This window comes from Mytilus californianus, unplaced genomic scaffold, assembly GCF_021869535.1.
Source record: "Mytilus californianus isolate M0D057914Y unplaced genomic scaffold, xbMytCali1.0.p SCAF_2, whole genome shotgun sequence".
In the NCBI taxonomy this organism is placed as follows: Eukaryota; Metazoa; Mollusca; class Bivalvia; order Mytilida; family Mytilidae; genus Mytilus; species Mytilus californianus.
Genome location: NW_026262668.1, coordinates 15,966,938 through 15,986,416, shown reverse-complemented (window position 1 = coordinate 15,986,416; position 19,479 = coordinate 15,966,938). Strand labels below are relative to the sequence as shown.

The following is a 19,479-nucleotide window of genomic DNA, read 5'->3' as shown; positions in this document are numbered from 1 at the left end:
CGCCAAACACGCGTTTCGTCTACAAAAGACTCATCAGTGACGCTCAAATAAAAAAAGTTAAAATGGCCAAATAAAGTACAAAGCTGAAGAGCATTGAAGACCAAACATTCCGAAAGGTTTTGCCAAATACAGCTAAGGTAATCTATTCCTCCGGAAAAAAAATCTTGGTGTTTCGAAAAATTTAAATTAATATTATACAAATGCCTTTTCCAAAACACAGTACATCATTAAAAGTGAATGCACCAGGTTAATATTATGACATTATCAAAAAGAGACGGAATACTAAAGGGATATATAACAAGGAAATATTTTGAAAACAGGATATATATTCAAGAATCTTGGTATTGAAATATATGTTTACTCAGAATACTATGTAACCTTGTTAAGTCCTGTAGTATATTTAACAGAAAATAAATTTAGTGAATGGTTATGGCATGAAACCAGAAGTTCGAGGATGAAATCACTGAATTCTTCGTTTGTGCAAGGAGTTAAAGATGGTACATTGCATCCAACATATTTTGGTAAGTCACAATCAATGTCTCTGCTTTTTCAGATTAAGTAATGAATACGTGTTTTAATTTTGAACTGTTATTTGAGTAAAGTTACTAGAAAAAATATAGTTATATAGATAGAATAAATGTTTTATGCTCAAAGATATTTCCAACTATAAATTAAAGGCGTCCATCCTCATAATACATATTTTCCTTGATAAAAACAAATAAAAAAAGGTTATAACAGTAAGCGTTTAAATCATATCTATGTATTTAGGTAAAATACCCATGTTCGACGAAAACAATTACAGTAAGCAAATACATATGTGTGAAAATCTGTATTAAAGGTAGATACTTGATTCAAGATGCAGTCTTCTGCTTAGAATTTTCAAAAGCGTTAGAGGTGGCTGCAACTAAGAGTGGTGGTCGTCTTAAGATTTTTCTTGAAAACGAAGTCAAAGTATACAAAAGGTATGTACTGTTATATATTTATTTGTAATGTGATTTGTTAACTTTTTGCTGTTAAATAAATATATCCTAGGACTAATATAATAACGTTATTGTAATAGACCTTTTCAACAATTGTCAGTTGACAACGACTACGACAGGTAAGATGTAAGTGGTCGTCTCAAAGTAGTAATGGTTACCAGTAACTGAATTGAAGGGATTTATTTGTTGCCTATATGTATTTACCACAACGATATTTTTCTTGTTTTGGTTTTAACCATTTACTGTTTTAAATTCTTTAATTTTATTTTTGAATTGAGTATGAATGAGCATCTGGATGGGGTCTACAGAATAGACATAAATGGACTAATACTACAGAATCATGGGGCAAAAAAAAATAAAGAATAGAGAATAATGGGCAAAATAAATCAAAATAGAAAATGGCTTAAAAAGTAAGAGAACACAGAATTGAGGGAACCCCATTCAGACTCCCATGAACGAATAAAATGGAGATCTTTAATATTCTATTCAATATTTTAAGAAGATGAGATTAAAGCTACTTTAAACTAGGAAAATAAAAAATAGAAGTAGTAAATATTTAAACATACCATTGTTTTATGTCTATTGACATGGGCGGCACATTTCTATACAAAGTCCGTTATTTTTTGGCTTAAGGTTCCTTCGTAATGTACTTTATACTTAACAGTTTTGTTGTATTTCACTCATACTATGTTCAATTTAAATCTGTATTCAGTTACAAGTTGTACAGAAAATTTTGATAAAGCTATTGTCCTATTTCATATTTTGGTTATATTTTGTTTTTAATTCCAAAAGCACAAAACAGACTGTGACAATAATGAAAAAAGGCAGACCAGGTTATGGACATGGCACAAATAAAGCATAAAATCACACAATGCAACACATAAAACAGACATTAAGAGTTACCGCGTGATCTTCAATACTGTCGGGTAATCATTACGAAGCAGCGAGATCTGATCGGCTCCGACAAAAAAAGAAGAGATCAAATCCAATGCCGCAGCATGTATACTATTAAATGAGAAGACCTCATTTTGTGTGTCGCTTCTCTTCATTCTACAATAAATTAATCATCATGCCTCTGTTTCCTATAGCTACCATGCAAAGTTTTATTTGAAAGAAAGGGAAACAAACAAAGAAAATCCACAATAGTTATATTTGCTCAGTATCCGTCCTTTTACAAAATAATACCGTTCAAATCAAATGTGTACAGTAGTTGTCGTCTGTTTATGTTTTTCATACGTGTATCTCGTTTCTCGTTTTTATATAGATAAGACCGTTGGTTTTTCCGTTTGAATGGTTTTACACTAGTAATTTTTTGGAGCCCTTTATAGCTTGCTGTTCGGTGTGAGCCAATGCTCCGTGTTGAAGGCCGTACCTATACCTATAATGGTTTACTTTAAAAAATTGTAACTTGGATGGAGAGTTGTCTCATTGGCACTCATACCACATCTTCCTATATCTATGTATATGTTACATTCATGTTATACCTGAATGATTTTTATCTTTGATACGACCCCTCTATTTCTCCTGTAAACTGTAGGTGTCAATAGTCGGTGTCGAGAGTTGTTGAAAAGGTCTAATAGTCCTACTCTCAGAACTCTTGTCTAAATATCTTGACGGTCAGTTTTAATTGGTGGAGGAAGCCAGTATACCCAGAGAGAACCAACGACCGTCGGTAAGAAAATCGGCATATCTGATGTTCAGTAGTTGTCGGTGTAGCTTACTGTTCGGTGTGAGCCAAGGCTCCGTGTTGAAGATCGTACTGTGACCTATAGTGGTTTACTTTTATAAATTTTGACTTGGATGGAGAGTTGTCTCATTGGCACTCATACCACATCTTCTTATATCTATATATAGGAGTCGAAGGTACATTGCGCTGGCAGGATTCGAATTTTGGAAAAAGAAAGAATACGATTGTTACTCTTGAAAGATACCAGCAGGAGGAGAAGTTAATAAAAAAATAGATGAATAACAAATAAAAATATGAAATAGAAAGGAATAAAATGTTAAAATAGGACGAAGCGCTTTAATGTCTGTAAGGGGGAAATGGATAAGAGCAATTATTTTGACCCTGAAATTAGAAATTATGTAAAGTCCTCAAACCTTTCAAAAATAATGGTAAATTCGTAAATGAGTATTTAAGATCAAATTTGTCACATTAACACAGAAATATAATTTGATTTGACTCTGTGACATCAGAAACATTTCAAAAATATATTTTTGGTGAAATTCAATAGCAATAAAAGTGCGCTACAACCTTACCTTAAAACTGTTTTCCAAAACCTTTTTTAAGACATATAATCTATTGGTAAAATATTTTTATAGGGGAAGACTTACAAATTAATTTAAAGATCTCAGTAGTAGGGTATTTTCTTTTTTGGCAGTTTTTTTTAAATGAAGGGAGTCTAACTAAAATAGATAATGTAAAATAAAACTAAATGTAGTAAATGATGATTTAGAGATTAATTTCGTATGAACACCTAAGGAATTTTATTAGATAGATTTATTATACGTTTTGATTTTTTAATTCAAGAGCAACACAGTGGCCTTTATTGCTTTAAAGAAATCTAATTTAAAGAGAAGTATTTGTAACTTTCTCGATTCCGAATTTCAGTTTCAATTTAATTAGTTTGAGAATTTTATTACTGCCATTTAAACGTCATTTATTGGCTCTTTGTATATTTTAATGTTTTTGTCAAATTCGAAATTTGGTGTTGATGGCAGATATTTTATAGTTATTTCCCAGATGTAGTTTACGAGGGGGATTAGGAGCTATTTTGTCTATTGCGGAACACGGTATGTTGATCTTTAGATGTCTTTCGATTTTTGTGTCGTGCGGTTTCTGTTTAATTGATATATATTCCTCTATTCTTTGTATTAATTTTACAACAAAAAAGAAAATATTTTTCGCAAATCACTGTACGACAATATACATAGTAACTACTTGAACTGAGAAATCATCTTAAAATAATCAAAATAATTGTCTGCTTATAATTTTAGTTTTGGTGAAGGAATCCTAAACGATTGGTATGTTCAAAATGCCTCCGCTGTTAAAGTAGGACCAGAATGTTAAGAATTCATTGATCATCTTTTAAATGTAGCGCTGAATGAGGAACCAATTTATATCGTTGTAGCATCTATCCCATGTGAACGCTTATGGCCGTGGTTGGGACTGGCACTAAACACACACCCAGTTAGTAGTATGTGAAAAATCATTTTGTGCAAACTAAAGTATATGTGATATAAACGCCTTACACTAACATTTATTCAAATAAAAAACTCTTGAAAAACACTTTTTTTCACAACAATACTAATCTATCAGTAGTATAGCCTTAAAAAATCACTTCATATACTCTTACTTTTCCTTTACAGTACATTTTATACCCCCACCCCTGTTTCAATATTTAAAGAATTTGAAAACATAACTTTAATTATTGTCAGCTTACACTATGTGCATGTTTTCTGACATAAAATGTCTAGAACTTGTTTGAAACTATTCTGATAACAAATTGAAAGCATTTCAGAATACTATAAATGTAAAGTTTAGTAGTTAATCATTCCAACATTTAAGATTATATAAAGTATCCAATCCTTTTTTTTTTTTTTTTTTAAAGTATCCAATCCTGCCTATGTCTCCAGTACACATCTTACTGTATGCCTATTTGTCAATATAAGTTCACAATTTCTGCCTCAAATAGTCAGTTTAGAAATCTTGCCACAACAATATCATCTCTAACCATATATCTAACATAATTTAGCTAATATATGAACTAGAAGTGTTTAAACAAAGCCATATTTGCAAAAGTTGTATGTATGAAGTTACCAGTCTGATGTATGAATTCACTTAAAGTTTTATAGAACTGACTGCTAACATCTGTTTTTTGCATAACTGCCAAGCACAGTTATTGTTTTCTATACAAAAGGCCTTTAAAATAATAAAATCATAGCATTTACAGGTTAAACTATCTGTTTTATGACCCAGGGGGTAGGCATTTTTCTCTGTTTTTTGCCACTGGGACATCAAATTTGCTACATTGTTTTGCTGTTTCTGTGAATATGGAATATTTAGTACATATTTAGGATAGAACACACTATTGTTAGTTTTACTGAGGTCTTTTTGTATTTCTAGCTTGTATTTTTTATGCCGCGGTCACATAAAAACACATTTAGGTGTTACGGCTTAACTTTTGGTTATCGACAGGACAAAAACACCCCAACAACAATATTCATCAAGGATCTATGAGTTTCAATGACTGCGAAGAGAAAATATATAAGCACTTCTAAACAACTTAAATTACAAATATGCATATATTATGAATTTATTTTGCATTCAGGGCTTTAAGTAAACTTTGCATACTGTCAACTGTGAATTTATAGTGAGTCATCATAATTAATTAGGATTTTCTCAATCTTCATGAAATATATATTAAACTTTATATTTGAGTTAACTTCATTAAAATCTCTATGTTTAACCAGATTTGGTGAAATTCAATATGTTCTCTTTTTTCATCCAATACAGGTTGCACTTCTGGAAATATAGACAATGCAATTTCCCATAGGAACTCCCTTTGCGGCTAAAACTGTGCCACTTTTACTATGAAGTTTCGTAAAAAATTATATCCTAGAACGGAAAGTTGATATGCTCTACTATTTTATTCAAAGGTCAAAACATAGGGCTGTGCCGCATATTTTCAACATTTATATGCCCCGAACTTCTAAGAGTTTGAACTTATTCACTAAAATTTTGTACTACCCTACCTTCACTTTGGGTCTTCCTCAGAATTCCATTTTCGCGTCTACCATGTGTTTTATTACTGGTAACATTCCTAAGTTATGTCTCTATGAGATGAGACATAGAAATCATATCTGGGAACCAGTACGTAAACAAAACAAATATCTATGAATATTATATATCTCCCAAAAAGAGGCGTGGCTTGTGAAACAGCTGTATTTACAAAGTGCAACCTATAGTGTACAAGGAATTTTGTCTTGATAAATGCATGTTTTAAAATAATTGTTATTCATTGAATGTCATTTGTGCAAATCTATTCCATTTTTTCTCTTCACTTTTTGACCTTATCAACAAGCGCATATGTAAATAAAGGCAACAGTAGTATACCGCTGTTCAAAAGTCATAAATCGATTGAGAGAAAACTAATCTGGGTTACAAACTAAAACCGAGGGAAACACATCAACTATAAGAGGAAAGTATCAATTTTGATGTCTTTCATCTTTTCGACATTATGATAACTTTCCACAATGTAGATTCCTTATCTCATTTGCATGATAACTGTATGTCTTTAAATTGGGTTTGTTTGGAAAACAAAAGAAAGCCGGAGAATAGCATTTAGCTTGTTTAAAAGTTCAAAATGTGAAGAAAAGAATGGAATAGATTAGCACAAATGACATTCAATGAATAACAATTATTTTAAAACATGCATTTTCACGACAAAATTTCTTGTACACTATAGGTTGCACTCTGTAAACTCATATAATCATTTGATTTTTACAGGATTGATATGAACTAAATTTTATTAGAAAAATATATATTTCAGCATCAATTTGGGCCATATAAAGATTGGGTGATGAAATACTTTAGTCCAGTATATGCTGGTTATCATAAATTTGAAGACATTGCCAATGCTGGTTACGTTAAAGGCAAAATAAACAAGGATAAAGCACTGCAGATTTACACAAAATCAATGGATGGAGAGGCTGTTTTTTTCAATTCTATACCAGTTTGAGTGGTTATCTAATCTTCAATTAAAGCTAGCAGTCTTATATGAGTTATAATGTATAATTATGTTTTGCATTACAAATAAACAAACAGATTGGATTTGTCAATGCCCTCGATTAATGAAAGACAACTGCATGCTGTTTGTATGTCTGTCCTGTTTGGATTTAGTCGGTGTCCTTTACTATCATTAATGTGGATTTCTGACATTTCTCATTTATTGTATCGGTGATTTACCATGATAACATAAAAGGTGCCACCAGTGAAGTCTGCTTGTCCTTCCGGAGCACCTAAAATCACCCCCATTCTCATTTTGGATCGTATTGCTCAGTCTTTAGTTTACTATGTAATGTTTTGTGGACTTGTTTGTCTTTTCGTCGTCTTTCCTTTTTTTCGCCATGTTGTTGTCAGTTTCTCTTCAACTTATGAAATTTGAATGTCCCCTTGGTATTTTCTGCCTCTTTTTTCGAGATGATAAACATTTTAAATAATGAAAAACAAGAATATCAAATGTTTTACTGTCCTTTTTACTATTTCTATAAATGTGAAAAAAAACAATATGTGTGACCGTTCCAAAATGTTGTTTTTTTTTTTTTTTCTTTGTTAGAAGGACAAAGTCTGTGTTTCATTTCTGGAATGTTAATGCTATTCTCCGGCTTTCTTTTGTTTTCTAATTAAACCCAATTTTAAGACATACAGTTATCATGCAAATGAGATAAAGAATCTACAGTTATGGAAAGTTATCATAATGTCGAAAAGATGAAAGACATCAAAATTGATTATAATCAATTTAAATATTTTTTCTCCGACTTTTCTTGTTCAATATGCAACTTAAAACATTTCAGAAGGTTTCGCAAAGTTGGAAACAACCTTGTTATTACCCATCAGACATGATGCTATGAGAGTAATAAACGTATTATCACTCTTTAAAAATGACACTACAAGGCATGTAACTTGTTTAAACACCACCATTCATTTGTAATGAAGACAAATATACGGAAGGTTCAAAATGCCACGAACAATGCATCCATCTTCTGCATTAGATAATTCTAAGATGTTAGGCAAAAACCATGAATAACAGATTTGTTTTAGATCTGATATTTCAAATTTTGATTTAAGAAATGTCCGCATACATTTTATAAACAAACATAAGTCTTACAAAAAGTAAAATAATAAAATTACCGAACTCCAAGAAAAATTCAAAACGAAAAGTTCTTTATCAAATGGCAAAATCAAAAGCTCAAACACATCAAACGAATGGAAAACAACTGTCATATTCCTGACTTGGTACAGGCATTTTCTTATGTAGAAAATGGTGGACTAAACCTTGTTTTATAGCTAGCTAAACCTCCCACGTGTATGACACTTGATTATGAAAAAAGTCGGGCAGTTTGTATATTCTAAATGTTCAATGTATGTACGAGATTTTAATATCCATAAATTACTGTTTCTGTAGTTTTTCAAACCAAAATCTTTGAAGCAGACAATTTGCACACTAATTGAAGTTGTGCATCTTCCTTTAAAGATGTTTGTCTAAAAACCAGCGTGTAGTGTGGTGATATCATGCAGCCGAGAAAAGTGGAACCAAACGTCTTCTACAGTTTTCAACTAAGAAACCTTAGTTGTTCGCAAGCTGTTTAGAAATTAGTTTAAATTTTTTTTTATATTTTTCAGAACTTGTGAACTAATTGATTATAATTGATTTTTTGAGCAAAATTTTCAAAAGTCGGCGTATTTCCATAATTTACTCTTCATGCAGTTTTTAAACCAAAATCCTTAAAACTTCACAGAAAATTTGCACACCAATTGAAGGACTTCTTTAAAGATTTTTCCCTTTTTTTGCATTTAAAATTTGCGTATACACATAATAAACCATTGACAAGAAGTGTAAGCACGTAAAACGTTTTTTTTACAAAACTTTTATTTAGCCTGGTTTCTGTATTGATACTATTTAACCGAACTTAATTTTGTACCTGTACCAAGTCAGGCTATTTGGACAAAGATTTATTCCTATTCGTTTCTTATATTTATACGTCTGGATTTTTGCGGAGGAGTCGTATGTTGATCATGTTTGATGAGTGATGTCTGATATATAAAAATATTCTTTAAAACCCTGTCATTTGAGTCACTAATCGATTATCTATTCTCATCTAGAAAATGAATGATAAGGTCGGCTAAATACTTATATTCAAGACAGAAAATACGACTTTAATTTTTGAATTTTACGTGCAGCGGTTGTGGATTTTACGTGAAGCTGTTGAACAGAAGATTCTTAATAACAAAGGTGAAGTCTTTATTTTGTGAGTTTAACGGATGCCATCATGAATTGGTTGACCGTTATGGAATATCTGTGCACCAGATGACCAAGAAACTCAATTATTGTTCCATTTGTCGTAGGCATATTCTTTTTCTCCCTTCCTTGTTTGTTGTATCGAATGCGACTGCATTTAAGCTTTTTGAGGTAGCGCGATATATGCCACTTAATTTAGTTCACCAAGACCTGATTACGCTTCTCCGGAAGCTTAGAGTAGACCAAATTTGTTGGTTGGGTTTGTGTTGCTCATCTTTATGTTTTCCTTGTAGTATTTTGTGATTTGAATCTATTTTCATCTTTTTTCTTCAAAACTTGGTGTCGTGTTTCTTTCTTCGATCTATGCTGTTTGATAACCTCCTTTATCGTATTACAAAAGGATAAAGACTACAAAACATTATACAAAAATTCAACTATAGACCGAGCAACACGAACCCCGATAAAAAACGAGGGTGACCTCTGTTGCTCCGAAATGGTATCAGATCCTGCTCCACAAGTGGCACCCGTCGTGTAATTTGTGATACATACACGATAAACGCGTCAACAGAGCAAAATAAGCATACTTAATTGATGCGTTCTTCTACAGCAACAAAAAGAAACTCATAAATAGATTCACTAATGAAAGGTCATCCGTTTAGCGAAGAAACTGTCACATGTGATGTGGTAATGCATTACAGCAAATCAGATTGTGAAGGTGTTTTTGTCTTTTTGTTTTCTAATTATGGTGTATATCTAGGTATATCTTCTTAAATAATAATGGTGTCATGAATTTCTTGGTAATCTATATAGTTGTTTCTGGATATCAACCCATTTTCTGTTGTAAAGCTCTAAAATTCCTATGCTGCTTCCATGTTTAATCTTCAGTTCTTCAAATCAGCCGCACTATGCACAAATGAATCTCTATTAATTAAACCGTCATTTCTTTGAAAAAGACGTCTACCCTTTAATATTTTTATTTCTATTATTTCATAGTTGTGCAATTGTTTCTTGAACTATTTGGATCAACTCGAATAAAAAAATCGACAGCAGAGAGTATCATCTTAAAAATAAAGAAAGAAGTTTGGAGCAACTAAAACTGAAATATCTAATTGTTTTTTTGTGGGATTTTCTTAAATCGATTTTAAGCAACTGTTTATCTTTTTCTTGAAACAATTACATAAACATATTGCATTCAGTTTTGAATTCATATCAGAACATAATTCAAGAACGATACTGAATGACATATGTTTCCTGACCGATTTCTTTACTTTAGATTAGTCTATTTTGTACATTGCTCTCTAGATCCTGATAGAGAAAGTTCAAGGCTTAGTGATTTGAATTGCAGTGCAGAAATTACACAACCAGACATGAGCGGAGTGATTAATTTTTTGTTCATCTTGCTATTTTTTTCCACTGGATCTTGTAAATCAGGTATTTTTCTTTAGAATAAATCAATTTTAGTGTCTTTAAGATTAATTTGTTATGTGTAAAGGTATCAATATTAGGCACAATATCGTTACGACAATATATCAACTTTCATTATCTGTTGCTATGATATTTACATTTTATGATAAAAAAATTTTATCTTCTGGTTATGTATTTGAGGTTTACACGTCAGACTTGCTTTGAGAGTTTGCAGCATTTGGCAGTTTCCATAGACTCAAGACGGCATTGAGCTGGACATATTGGCTTGAAAACATGTCTATCATTGAAGACCATTATGCTATATTGACCTCAAAATGACATTTGTTTTGTTTTTTGTGCTTGCATTTATGTTAATGTGTCGATAACGTAAACCCGATACTTCCTGTTTTCATTATTATTATGGTAATGTATAACAAACGAGATTCTTTAATATGATATAACTGTGACTTGACTGTAAGTGTTCCTCTCCATCTATTGCAGTTTATTTAAAATTGTTAAAATTCCTGACCAGTTGATCAGTTTGGTTTGATAAAACAAATAGCAATTTGGTCAGAATTTTGTATAAACTGCAATAGGTGGAGAGCAACACTTACAGTCAATGGTTTACTTTTATAAATTTTGACTTGGATGGAGAGTTGTCTCATTGGCACTCATACCACATCTTCTTATATCTAAGTAACATCGGTTTTGCTTTTGCAGACATAGAATGTGAATTGCATATATGCTAATAGACATCAAATTAACAGAATACTTAATCCAAGAATTTGATTGTCGAAACATATTAAACGTGCAACCGAACAACACATTAACTCACGAATCATGAAGCGCATGAGTGAACTATCGGTGTTGTTTGGCCTCAAGTACAATATTTTTCTATTTTTCTATTCTTTGATTATTTTTTTTCTCTCTCTCATTATATTGACTTTTAATGTATTTAATGAAAATAAAATAGAACTCAAGTAACAAGTCTGTTTCTAAATATTCTTACTTTGCTTTGGTGCAACCTGATCAATAACGTCTTGACAGCAAATATTGTTATATGACATCAAATGAGGAAAAATACAGTGTTTATTTCATATGTGAAATATAGATTTTTATCTGACACCAATGTAATAATATGATTTGCAACCAATGTAATAATTGTATTTGAATAGTCGTCGAAGACAAACAAAACACGATCCTTAATTGTAGTTTTTTTTAAGCTTTCTTAACGTAAATCATTGCGAGAAGTTTTTCGCATACTAGATGACTTTAGTCGCAACCCCTGATCGATAAAAACTGTTGTGTGTAGGGATTAAATATAAAAATTGTTCACCCTTTGGTAACACAATATTTTGGATCGCGGGTGGCTGTCAAGGTCTTTCTGGTGCTTAAAGGTCCAAATGTTGTAAAAAAAAAACATGATATTTTAATAACGTATCCAAAATTAGCAGACTTTGGAGCATATATTATGCTCTTATGAAGAGATTTGTTTAACTTGTCATTTAGGCTTTTGCAATAGATCCATTTAAGAACCAAAGTGGGGTCTTTTTTCATATTTTGTGATAAAGTTGAAATGCTAGATCAAATTTTAGCAAAAGTGAACCTGGTCTTGAAAGAAAGATTCGAATCGAGTAAAAGATCTGCTACATATGAGCGAGTAGATCATGTATTTTACGCAGAATGTTTGCCAATCATCTTTTGGCAAACAATAATTGACCAATCTTTTATCATGCATATCTTAACTGTTGCAAAATGAAAATAACCCTTTATGAATTACAATATATAAAAAGGAATTTTGTGATACTTATTCTTTTGATACTGATTTCCGTTGAATTGTTTGATTCTTATTCTCTTTTAAACATTTTTTTCGTTGTTGGTTTGAGGCTAAAACACTTTAAATTTTGACATTGTTGTCATGCTACATTCTGTAATAATTTTGCTTATGTCATGAATGGCGAACACAAATTCAAGTCGGGTTTTCGGGCATTGAACCAATAAAAGTGTACTGATCTCTTACATAAACAGATTTGTAATTAACGTCCTTTATGCAACCGGTAAACAACATTATGATATGTACTTATGTTAAAGGTAAATGAAGGCGACAGTATTTTACCGATATCAAAATCGCGTTATAAATCTCGTTATGTCACAGGTCACATTGAAGTGGTCCTCTGATATTATCGACCCTATTCCCACTAGACATTCAGCTATCAAATATTACTGTGCAAATATTCAAACGACTTAGGCGCTTTGAAAATGGAAGCTGTCAGAATTGATACAAATTCTCATTAAAAACTGCAACTCTGTACTCAGAAATTGGCTGAAAATCTTTATATGACAGAAGAAGATGAACATTACTGATGTTTTATGACATAATTCGAAATCATTGTCCCTCCATTGCTTCAACGTACAACCAACTATCCTTTGCGAAATGGACTAGCTAGTATTGGTCAATTTTGTAGACTTTCTCTTACTACTGAATCTTTTATCCATTCTACAACATGAGAATGGAATAAGCTTCATCAAAATATTTGCAAAGGTAATTCTAGATTTAAAAAGATTTGAAAAATGATATCGATACAGTTCATGGAAACTAAATTTTATTTAACAGAATTGCGATCTTTTCTGGGAATCTTCTATGTTATAATTAAACTGTAACCTTTTCAGAGCTAACATTATAGCGCATCCTTCCTGTCAGTGTGTGGCAGACATTGAGGATGTTAACCATTTCGTTTTTGTTGTTCCAAAATATTCTACTTGTAGAAAACCTTATTCCATTATCGAAATTGCCGTCCCGAAATTTATTATAGCGAAACAAAGCTATTTTACACATTTCAAATGAACAAAATATTCAAATCTTAAAACTAGTTTGAGATTTTATTAGAAAGACAAACAGATTTGTTGCGCATTAGAAATTGTTACTGATACTGGCACTAACCACCATCGTTGCCATCATTAAAAAAAACTTCTTATAGCTTTGTTTTTGTTATTCATAGTTCGTATCATATATATGATGACTTATATTCTTTGTAGGCAAGCTCAGTTGTTATTTTTTTTGTATCTTGTATTATGGTGAGGACTTCTAATCAATATAAAAAACAAGAAGTTTATTTGCCAAGAGACTACTATCCACCAGAATTCAAATGACGTGGATATTAGCGATTATATGCCTTCAACAGTGAGAAAAAAACCTCATACCGTACAGTCAGCTATAAAACGAAATTCCCGACTTTAATAATTAACAAGGTTATTCAAAAACTACGTTCATTGAAATCTAAAACTCAACAACAGACACGAGCATAAGTTGTGAAATATAAACACCGTAGGAAGGGGCAAAGAAATGTATCCGTCCAAAAAGGAAAAATTAATCATATGAAACGAAAAATCGTCTCTTTTGTCGACATTATTGTATATAGTTTTCCCTGTGAAACTGCAATATCCTAATCTAGAAAAGGACAATTATTGTTGTCTGTATTAGTTTTCTTGAGTAAATTGTTACAGTAAAGTTAGAAAAGTCTTGATTTTTTAAAGCCAAAATATCACCAAAGTAACAGTAAGTGTTTTGGAATTCATCAATTAAATGTAATTTAGACGGATCTTTATTGAGTTTGGCCATAAACTGTGATTCAAAACAACACAGGAACAGGTCCATTTTTAATTACAAAAAAAGGCTTTATATGAGTTTCAGCAAATAAGTATGCAATCAGATTTTTCAAAGGACTCTTGAATTAAATTTAAAAAAGCAGTTTGATTGTGTGGAAATGTAGTGAACATTATTGTTTACGGCCAGTTAAAGCCCGCCATCGAGTTCAAGATTTTTTCTCTGAGTTGGAGACCCATTGGTGGCTTTGGGCTGTTTTCTGCTCTTTGGTCGGGTTGTAGTCTCTTTGACACATTCCCCGTTTCCATTCTCTATTCTACGTATAAAGTTTTGAACGGTAGAGTCATTAAAATACTTGAAAAATTGATAAAATTAATAATTTTGTTAATGTATTTTAATTTTATGATCTTCATTTGTCAATACGGGAGAACATTCTATAGTAACAAAAAGCTTTGGTCGGGTTGTTGTCCCTTTGACACATTCCCCGTTTCCATTCTGTATTCTTCGTATTAAGTTTTGAACAGTAGAGTCATTAAAAATTCTAGACAAATTGATAGTATTTTAATTTTAGAAAATGCCTTTTATGCCTTCAAATTTGTTAATACGAGGGAACCTTCTATAGTGACAAAAAGCTGTTACGATAAATGTACGCTCATATGTTGGACTTCACACTCATATCTTGACTTTTCACTCGTATGTTTTACTTATGTCTTTTCCATTTTGACTAAACTAAGCAAATAAAATATGTTTAAGGAAAGGATTTGTTACCTCGTAATAACGAACTACTTTTTGAAAACGACATTATTACCACGTCTAAGATTGTGGTTTACCATCTACGTCGTCTGATCTGCTAAGTACCGAACGTGACCTATTCGCGAATATGACTGTTTAGCCGAGTGTGAATTCGCATTGATATACGACGTGTCTCAGTATTTATACATCTAACATTCATGTATTTAGTTATGATGTTTCTTTTGTAAGTCCACTTATTGTGTTATTTCTTATCGTTTGTGGTATGAATTCTGTATTTTCGGTACATTTCACATATGTCTTATTTGTCAGTATAGTCGAGTTTCTCGTGGTTCGTCCACAGTGTTTTTGTTTTCAAGTGTGTTTACTGTTTGGTCTTACATGATCTTGCCTGATATAGCAGTTATTTTATTTTTATTTTCTATATGTATGTAAAAGTTAAGATAAAAAATCAGCTATTTCATTTATATGATTTTAAGTTTAAAGCAACTATATGCACAGGACTTTGTTTGTTTATACACAGTTTTGTACACATAATATAACACCATTACAAACTCAATCCCAGTTTGATATTCTTGTACGTGTCTATAGATAAACGAATCTATTTTATTTTTAGTAATTTACCTGTCATAATATAAACGTCACAAAAATACATCACTTTTTGTGGCGTTGATCCATTTATGTGACGCGCAGTTTATACTTCATTTGTCGTGTCCTGTGCTGTCGTGAATTCATGGGATGTGTCCGTTCTTATTCTGCTGTTTTAATGTTGTAATGTACTATTATATTGTTTGTTCGTGTATTTCTCTGTGCTGAGTGTTCGTTTGTTTGTACTGTACTCCTGTCGAGTAGTGTTTTCATTTTAGTAGTTTTTTTCAACATTTCCATATAAGCGGAAGGTTTGGGTAGCCATAAAACCAGGTTCAATCCACCATTTTTTCTTAAAATGTCCTGTACCAAATCAGGAATATTGCAGTTGTTATCAAATATCCATATTCTTGCATATCACGAAGTGAGTGAAAATATTTTGGAAGCAAATACTAGGTTCCATTGTCCAGTAAGTGGAATACTTAATTTACACAAACCGAAATACACCAAATTTAAACGTAAGGTTTGGGATTTTGAAAAAGGGGACTACGATCGCTACTGTGAGGAGTTAAGACAAGTTGACTGGGATACATTACTTGATACGAATTTAGATAATGCAGTCTCCATTGTTACACAAAAAATTCTAGATGTTGCTAACAAGCATATACCAAGTAAATTAATTGTTGTTCGCACGAAGGATCCTCCTTGGATGACATCATTTATCAGGAGACAAATTCGTAAACGGAAACGTTCGCACAAAAAAGCCAAAACATGCAATACTCCTGAGTCTTTTGAAACTTTAAGAAAATTAGGAATGAATGTGTAAATTTGAATAAACTAGCAAAAATCCATTATTTTGAAAAAAACAATGTGAATCATTAGATTCACACGTAGATTCCATTAAGAATTGGTGGGAAAAATTGCGTAACTTGGCTGGGCTTCCTTCCAAATCCTCAGACAACCCACTAATCCTATTAAATGATACCTACTTAGACGATAATAAGGATAAAGCAAATGCCTCTAATCGTTATTTTTGTGATCAATCACGCGTTGATGACACATCTACAAATATCCCAGAATTAAATTTAGATGACATCATTCATACGTTAGATAATATAATTATAACGCAAGAAGAAGTTCATGACCAACTCCTCTTGTTAGATGTGTCTAAGGCAACAGGTCTCGATAGCATTAGTCCAAGATTTCTTAAATATGCGGCTCGCGAATTAAGCTATCCTCTGGCTCTGTTGTTCAATAAGTCACTTCAATTGTGCATTTATCCGTTTGAATGGAAAATAGCAAATGCAATACCAGTTTCAAGAGTGGTTCTCAAGAAATTTTCTCAAACTATAGACCAATCTCTCTGTTATCTTTTATTGGTAAAACGATGGAAAAATGTGTTTTTAAATATTTATTTAATTTTATTTCTCGCTATAAAATAATTACACACTTGCAATCAGGTTTTATGCCTGGAGATAGTACTGTTAATCAACGTATTTATATTACCAACGATATTGCTAAAGCCCTTGATTCTGGAAAGGAAATCAGAGTTGTGTTTTGTGATATCAGTAAAGCGTTCGACCGAGACTGGCATGAAGGCCTCCTTCATAAACTAGAAAAATATGGAATAAGAGGGGACTTACTAAAATGGTTTAAAAGTTATTTATTTGAGAGAAGACAAAGAGTTGTCATAGGAGGACAGACCTCTGATGTTTATAGCATTAAAGCAGGTGTCCCCCAGGGCTCAATTTTAGGCCCTGCATTATTTTTATTATTTATAAATGATATTGTATGTGACATATCATGCAACATCAGACTTTTTGCTGACGATACATCATTATATATAGCTGTTGAGGACGAGTATGCTACGGCTGAATTAATGAATTCTGATATAGAAAAAGTTCACTTATGGTCTCAACAATGGCTTGTTAATTTTAATCCAAGAAAAACTGAAACCATGACCATATCTAGAAAAAGAGCAAAACCCCATCATCCACCAATATATATGAATGATACACTGATACAAGAGGTTGAAGAACATAAACATTTAGGGTTAATTTTTCAAGAAAACGGCTGTTGGGAAAGTCTTGTTAACTATATTATTGATAAAGCTACGCCGCGCTTAAATCTTATGAGGAGTTTAAAGTTTAAGTTATCGCGTAATAATCTACAAGTTATTTATATTAGTTGCATCAGGCCTATTCTCGAATATGCGGATACTGTGTGGGATAACATACCAATTTATTTAAAGGACAAACTAGAGAGTATTCAAATAGAAGCGGCTCGTATAGTCACAGGTGCCACCAAACTTTGCTCTAAATCTAAACTTTATAATGATACTGGTTGGGTATCTCTGAGTGAAAGAAGATCCAGACATAAAGTTATTAAATTTCACGAAATGTTTCATGATCAAGCTCCTAATTATCTTTGTAGTCTCGTACCTCAACAACTCTATCAAGTCTATAACTATAATACTAGAAGGGCATTTAATGTTCAAAATATGAACTGCAGAACTACTTTTTATCAAAATTCCTTCCTACCATCTGTTATTCGTGAATGGAACAGCCTTCCACAAGATGTTAGATGTAAGCCATCTAAATTTACACTTAAAAATTATATAAATCGAGATATTAAAAAAGTCCCTACATATTATAATACTGGTTGTAGAAAATGCCAAATACTTCACGCCAGACTCCGGTTGAACTGCAGTGGCTTAAATGAACACCTTTTCCAGAAAAATATTGTTCTGTCCAGCTTCTGTATATGTGGACAGGTTGAGAGCACCAAACACTATCTGCTAGAATGTCATAATTATAGTCTCATCAGGACACAAACCATTTCTACACTACCAAGATATAAAATACAAACATTATTATCAGGTAGTGAACTCATCAGTGATGAGGAAATCGAAAATATTTTTAAAGCTGTACAAAGTTTTATTTTAGAAACAGGGAGATTAGGTTCATAAACAATTATTTCTATGTCGATTAAGATGTTGAAAACTTTAATTTAATTTACCTTATTTTCGAAACATTTACATATTTCACAGCTACATGTGAGACCACAATCATAAAAAAAAGATGAGTTGATAACATTTTTCGATTTCTGACTTCTGAGTAACGTGCAAACCACTGAATAAACATGTACTAGTACTGTGAATTGAAAATTACATTATACGAGTTTCTTATACTATGTTCCTAATTTTGTCATTTTTTTAAAGGGAGACGGATTTATATAAGTTCTTCTTGTTTCCGAATCCCAGTATTTATATTGTATAATTGTATTTTGTGCACTTTCGAAAATAAAATATTGTTTAAACTAAATAGTCCGTTTCTATGTATGTTGGCGTTTGTTTTTGTTGCAGTTCATTGTTTCTGTTGTTCCGTTGTTTTCCTCTTATGGTTGATGTGTTTCCCTCGGTTTTAGTTTGTTACCCGGATTTGTTTTCGCTTAATCGATTTATGACTATTGAACAGCGGTATACTACTGTTGCCTTTATTTAATAGGAATCTAAATCAATCGAACCCACTATGTACAAAATTGGTAGATATTCTTTGATTTTTTATCATTTCAGAAATCAGGACATTTTTAGTTGCTTGAAATATACACAATTGACTCCAATAGATTCAAAATATTCAAAAGTTGGCTTAATGGTGTCTATTTTTGACATTGAATATCGAATCTCAATTTATCGAAATCAGATATTGAATATGAAACCTCAAACGTAGAATTTCAAACCGTTTGTAAGCTTGAAATATAGAACGTCGAATTTGTAACCTCGAATCTCCAATGCTCCTTATGTGCATTCGTATTATATTAAAATGCTTTATTTTACATTTCTTGCTTAATCTGTGTTTTTAATATTTCAGTCCACCCTGAATATGTCGAACGTAGACCATCAACAATAGTACAGCGTGGAGTGACAGGCACTCCAAAGACACCTGAATGTTTAAATGGTGGGTCGAGTGCAACCGAAAACGTCAAAAGTTCCAATGGTAATCCTGCAATTTCTATAGATCTGATTGTCTATCTCTTGATAGCAAAAGCCTTTCTAGAATACATTATAGAAAGATTGAAACCTTACTATCAGTGTCTTGTCAATAGTAATTATTTTTGTCCCTTTTGTCGCTAG

At 32.0% G+C, this 19,479-nt stretch overlaps 1 protein-coding gene across 1 annotated transcript; it reads left to right on the top strand.

The window, feature by feature from the left end:
- Window positions 1–200: 200 nt before the first annotated feature.
- LOC127728903 (uncharacterized) lies at window positions 201–6,721 on the top strand. Its single transcript, XM_052236485.1, has 3 exons — window positions 201–246; window positions 4,052–4,170; window positions 6,533–6,721. The coding sequence occupies exons 1-3, from the start codon at window positions 201–203 to the stop codon at window positions 6,719–6,721; spliced, it is 354 nt and encodes a 117-aa protein (XP_052092445.1).
- Window positions 6,722–19,479: the final 12,758 nt, after the last annotated feature.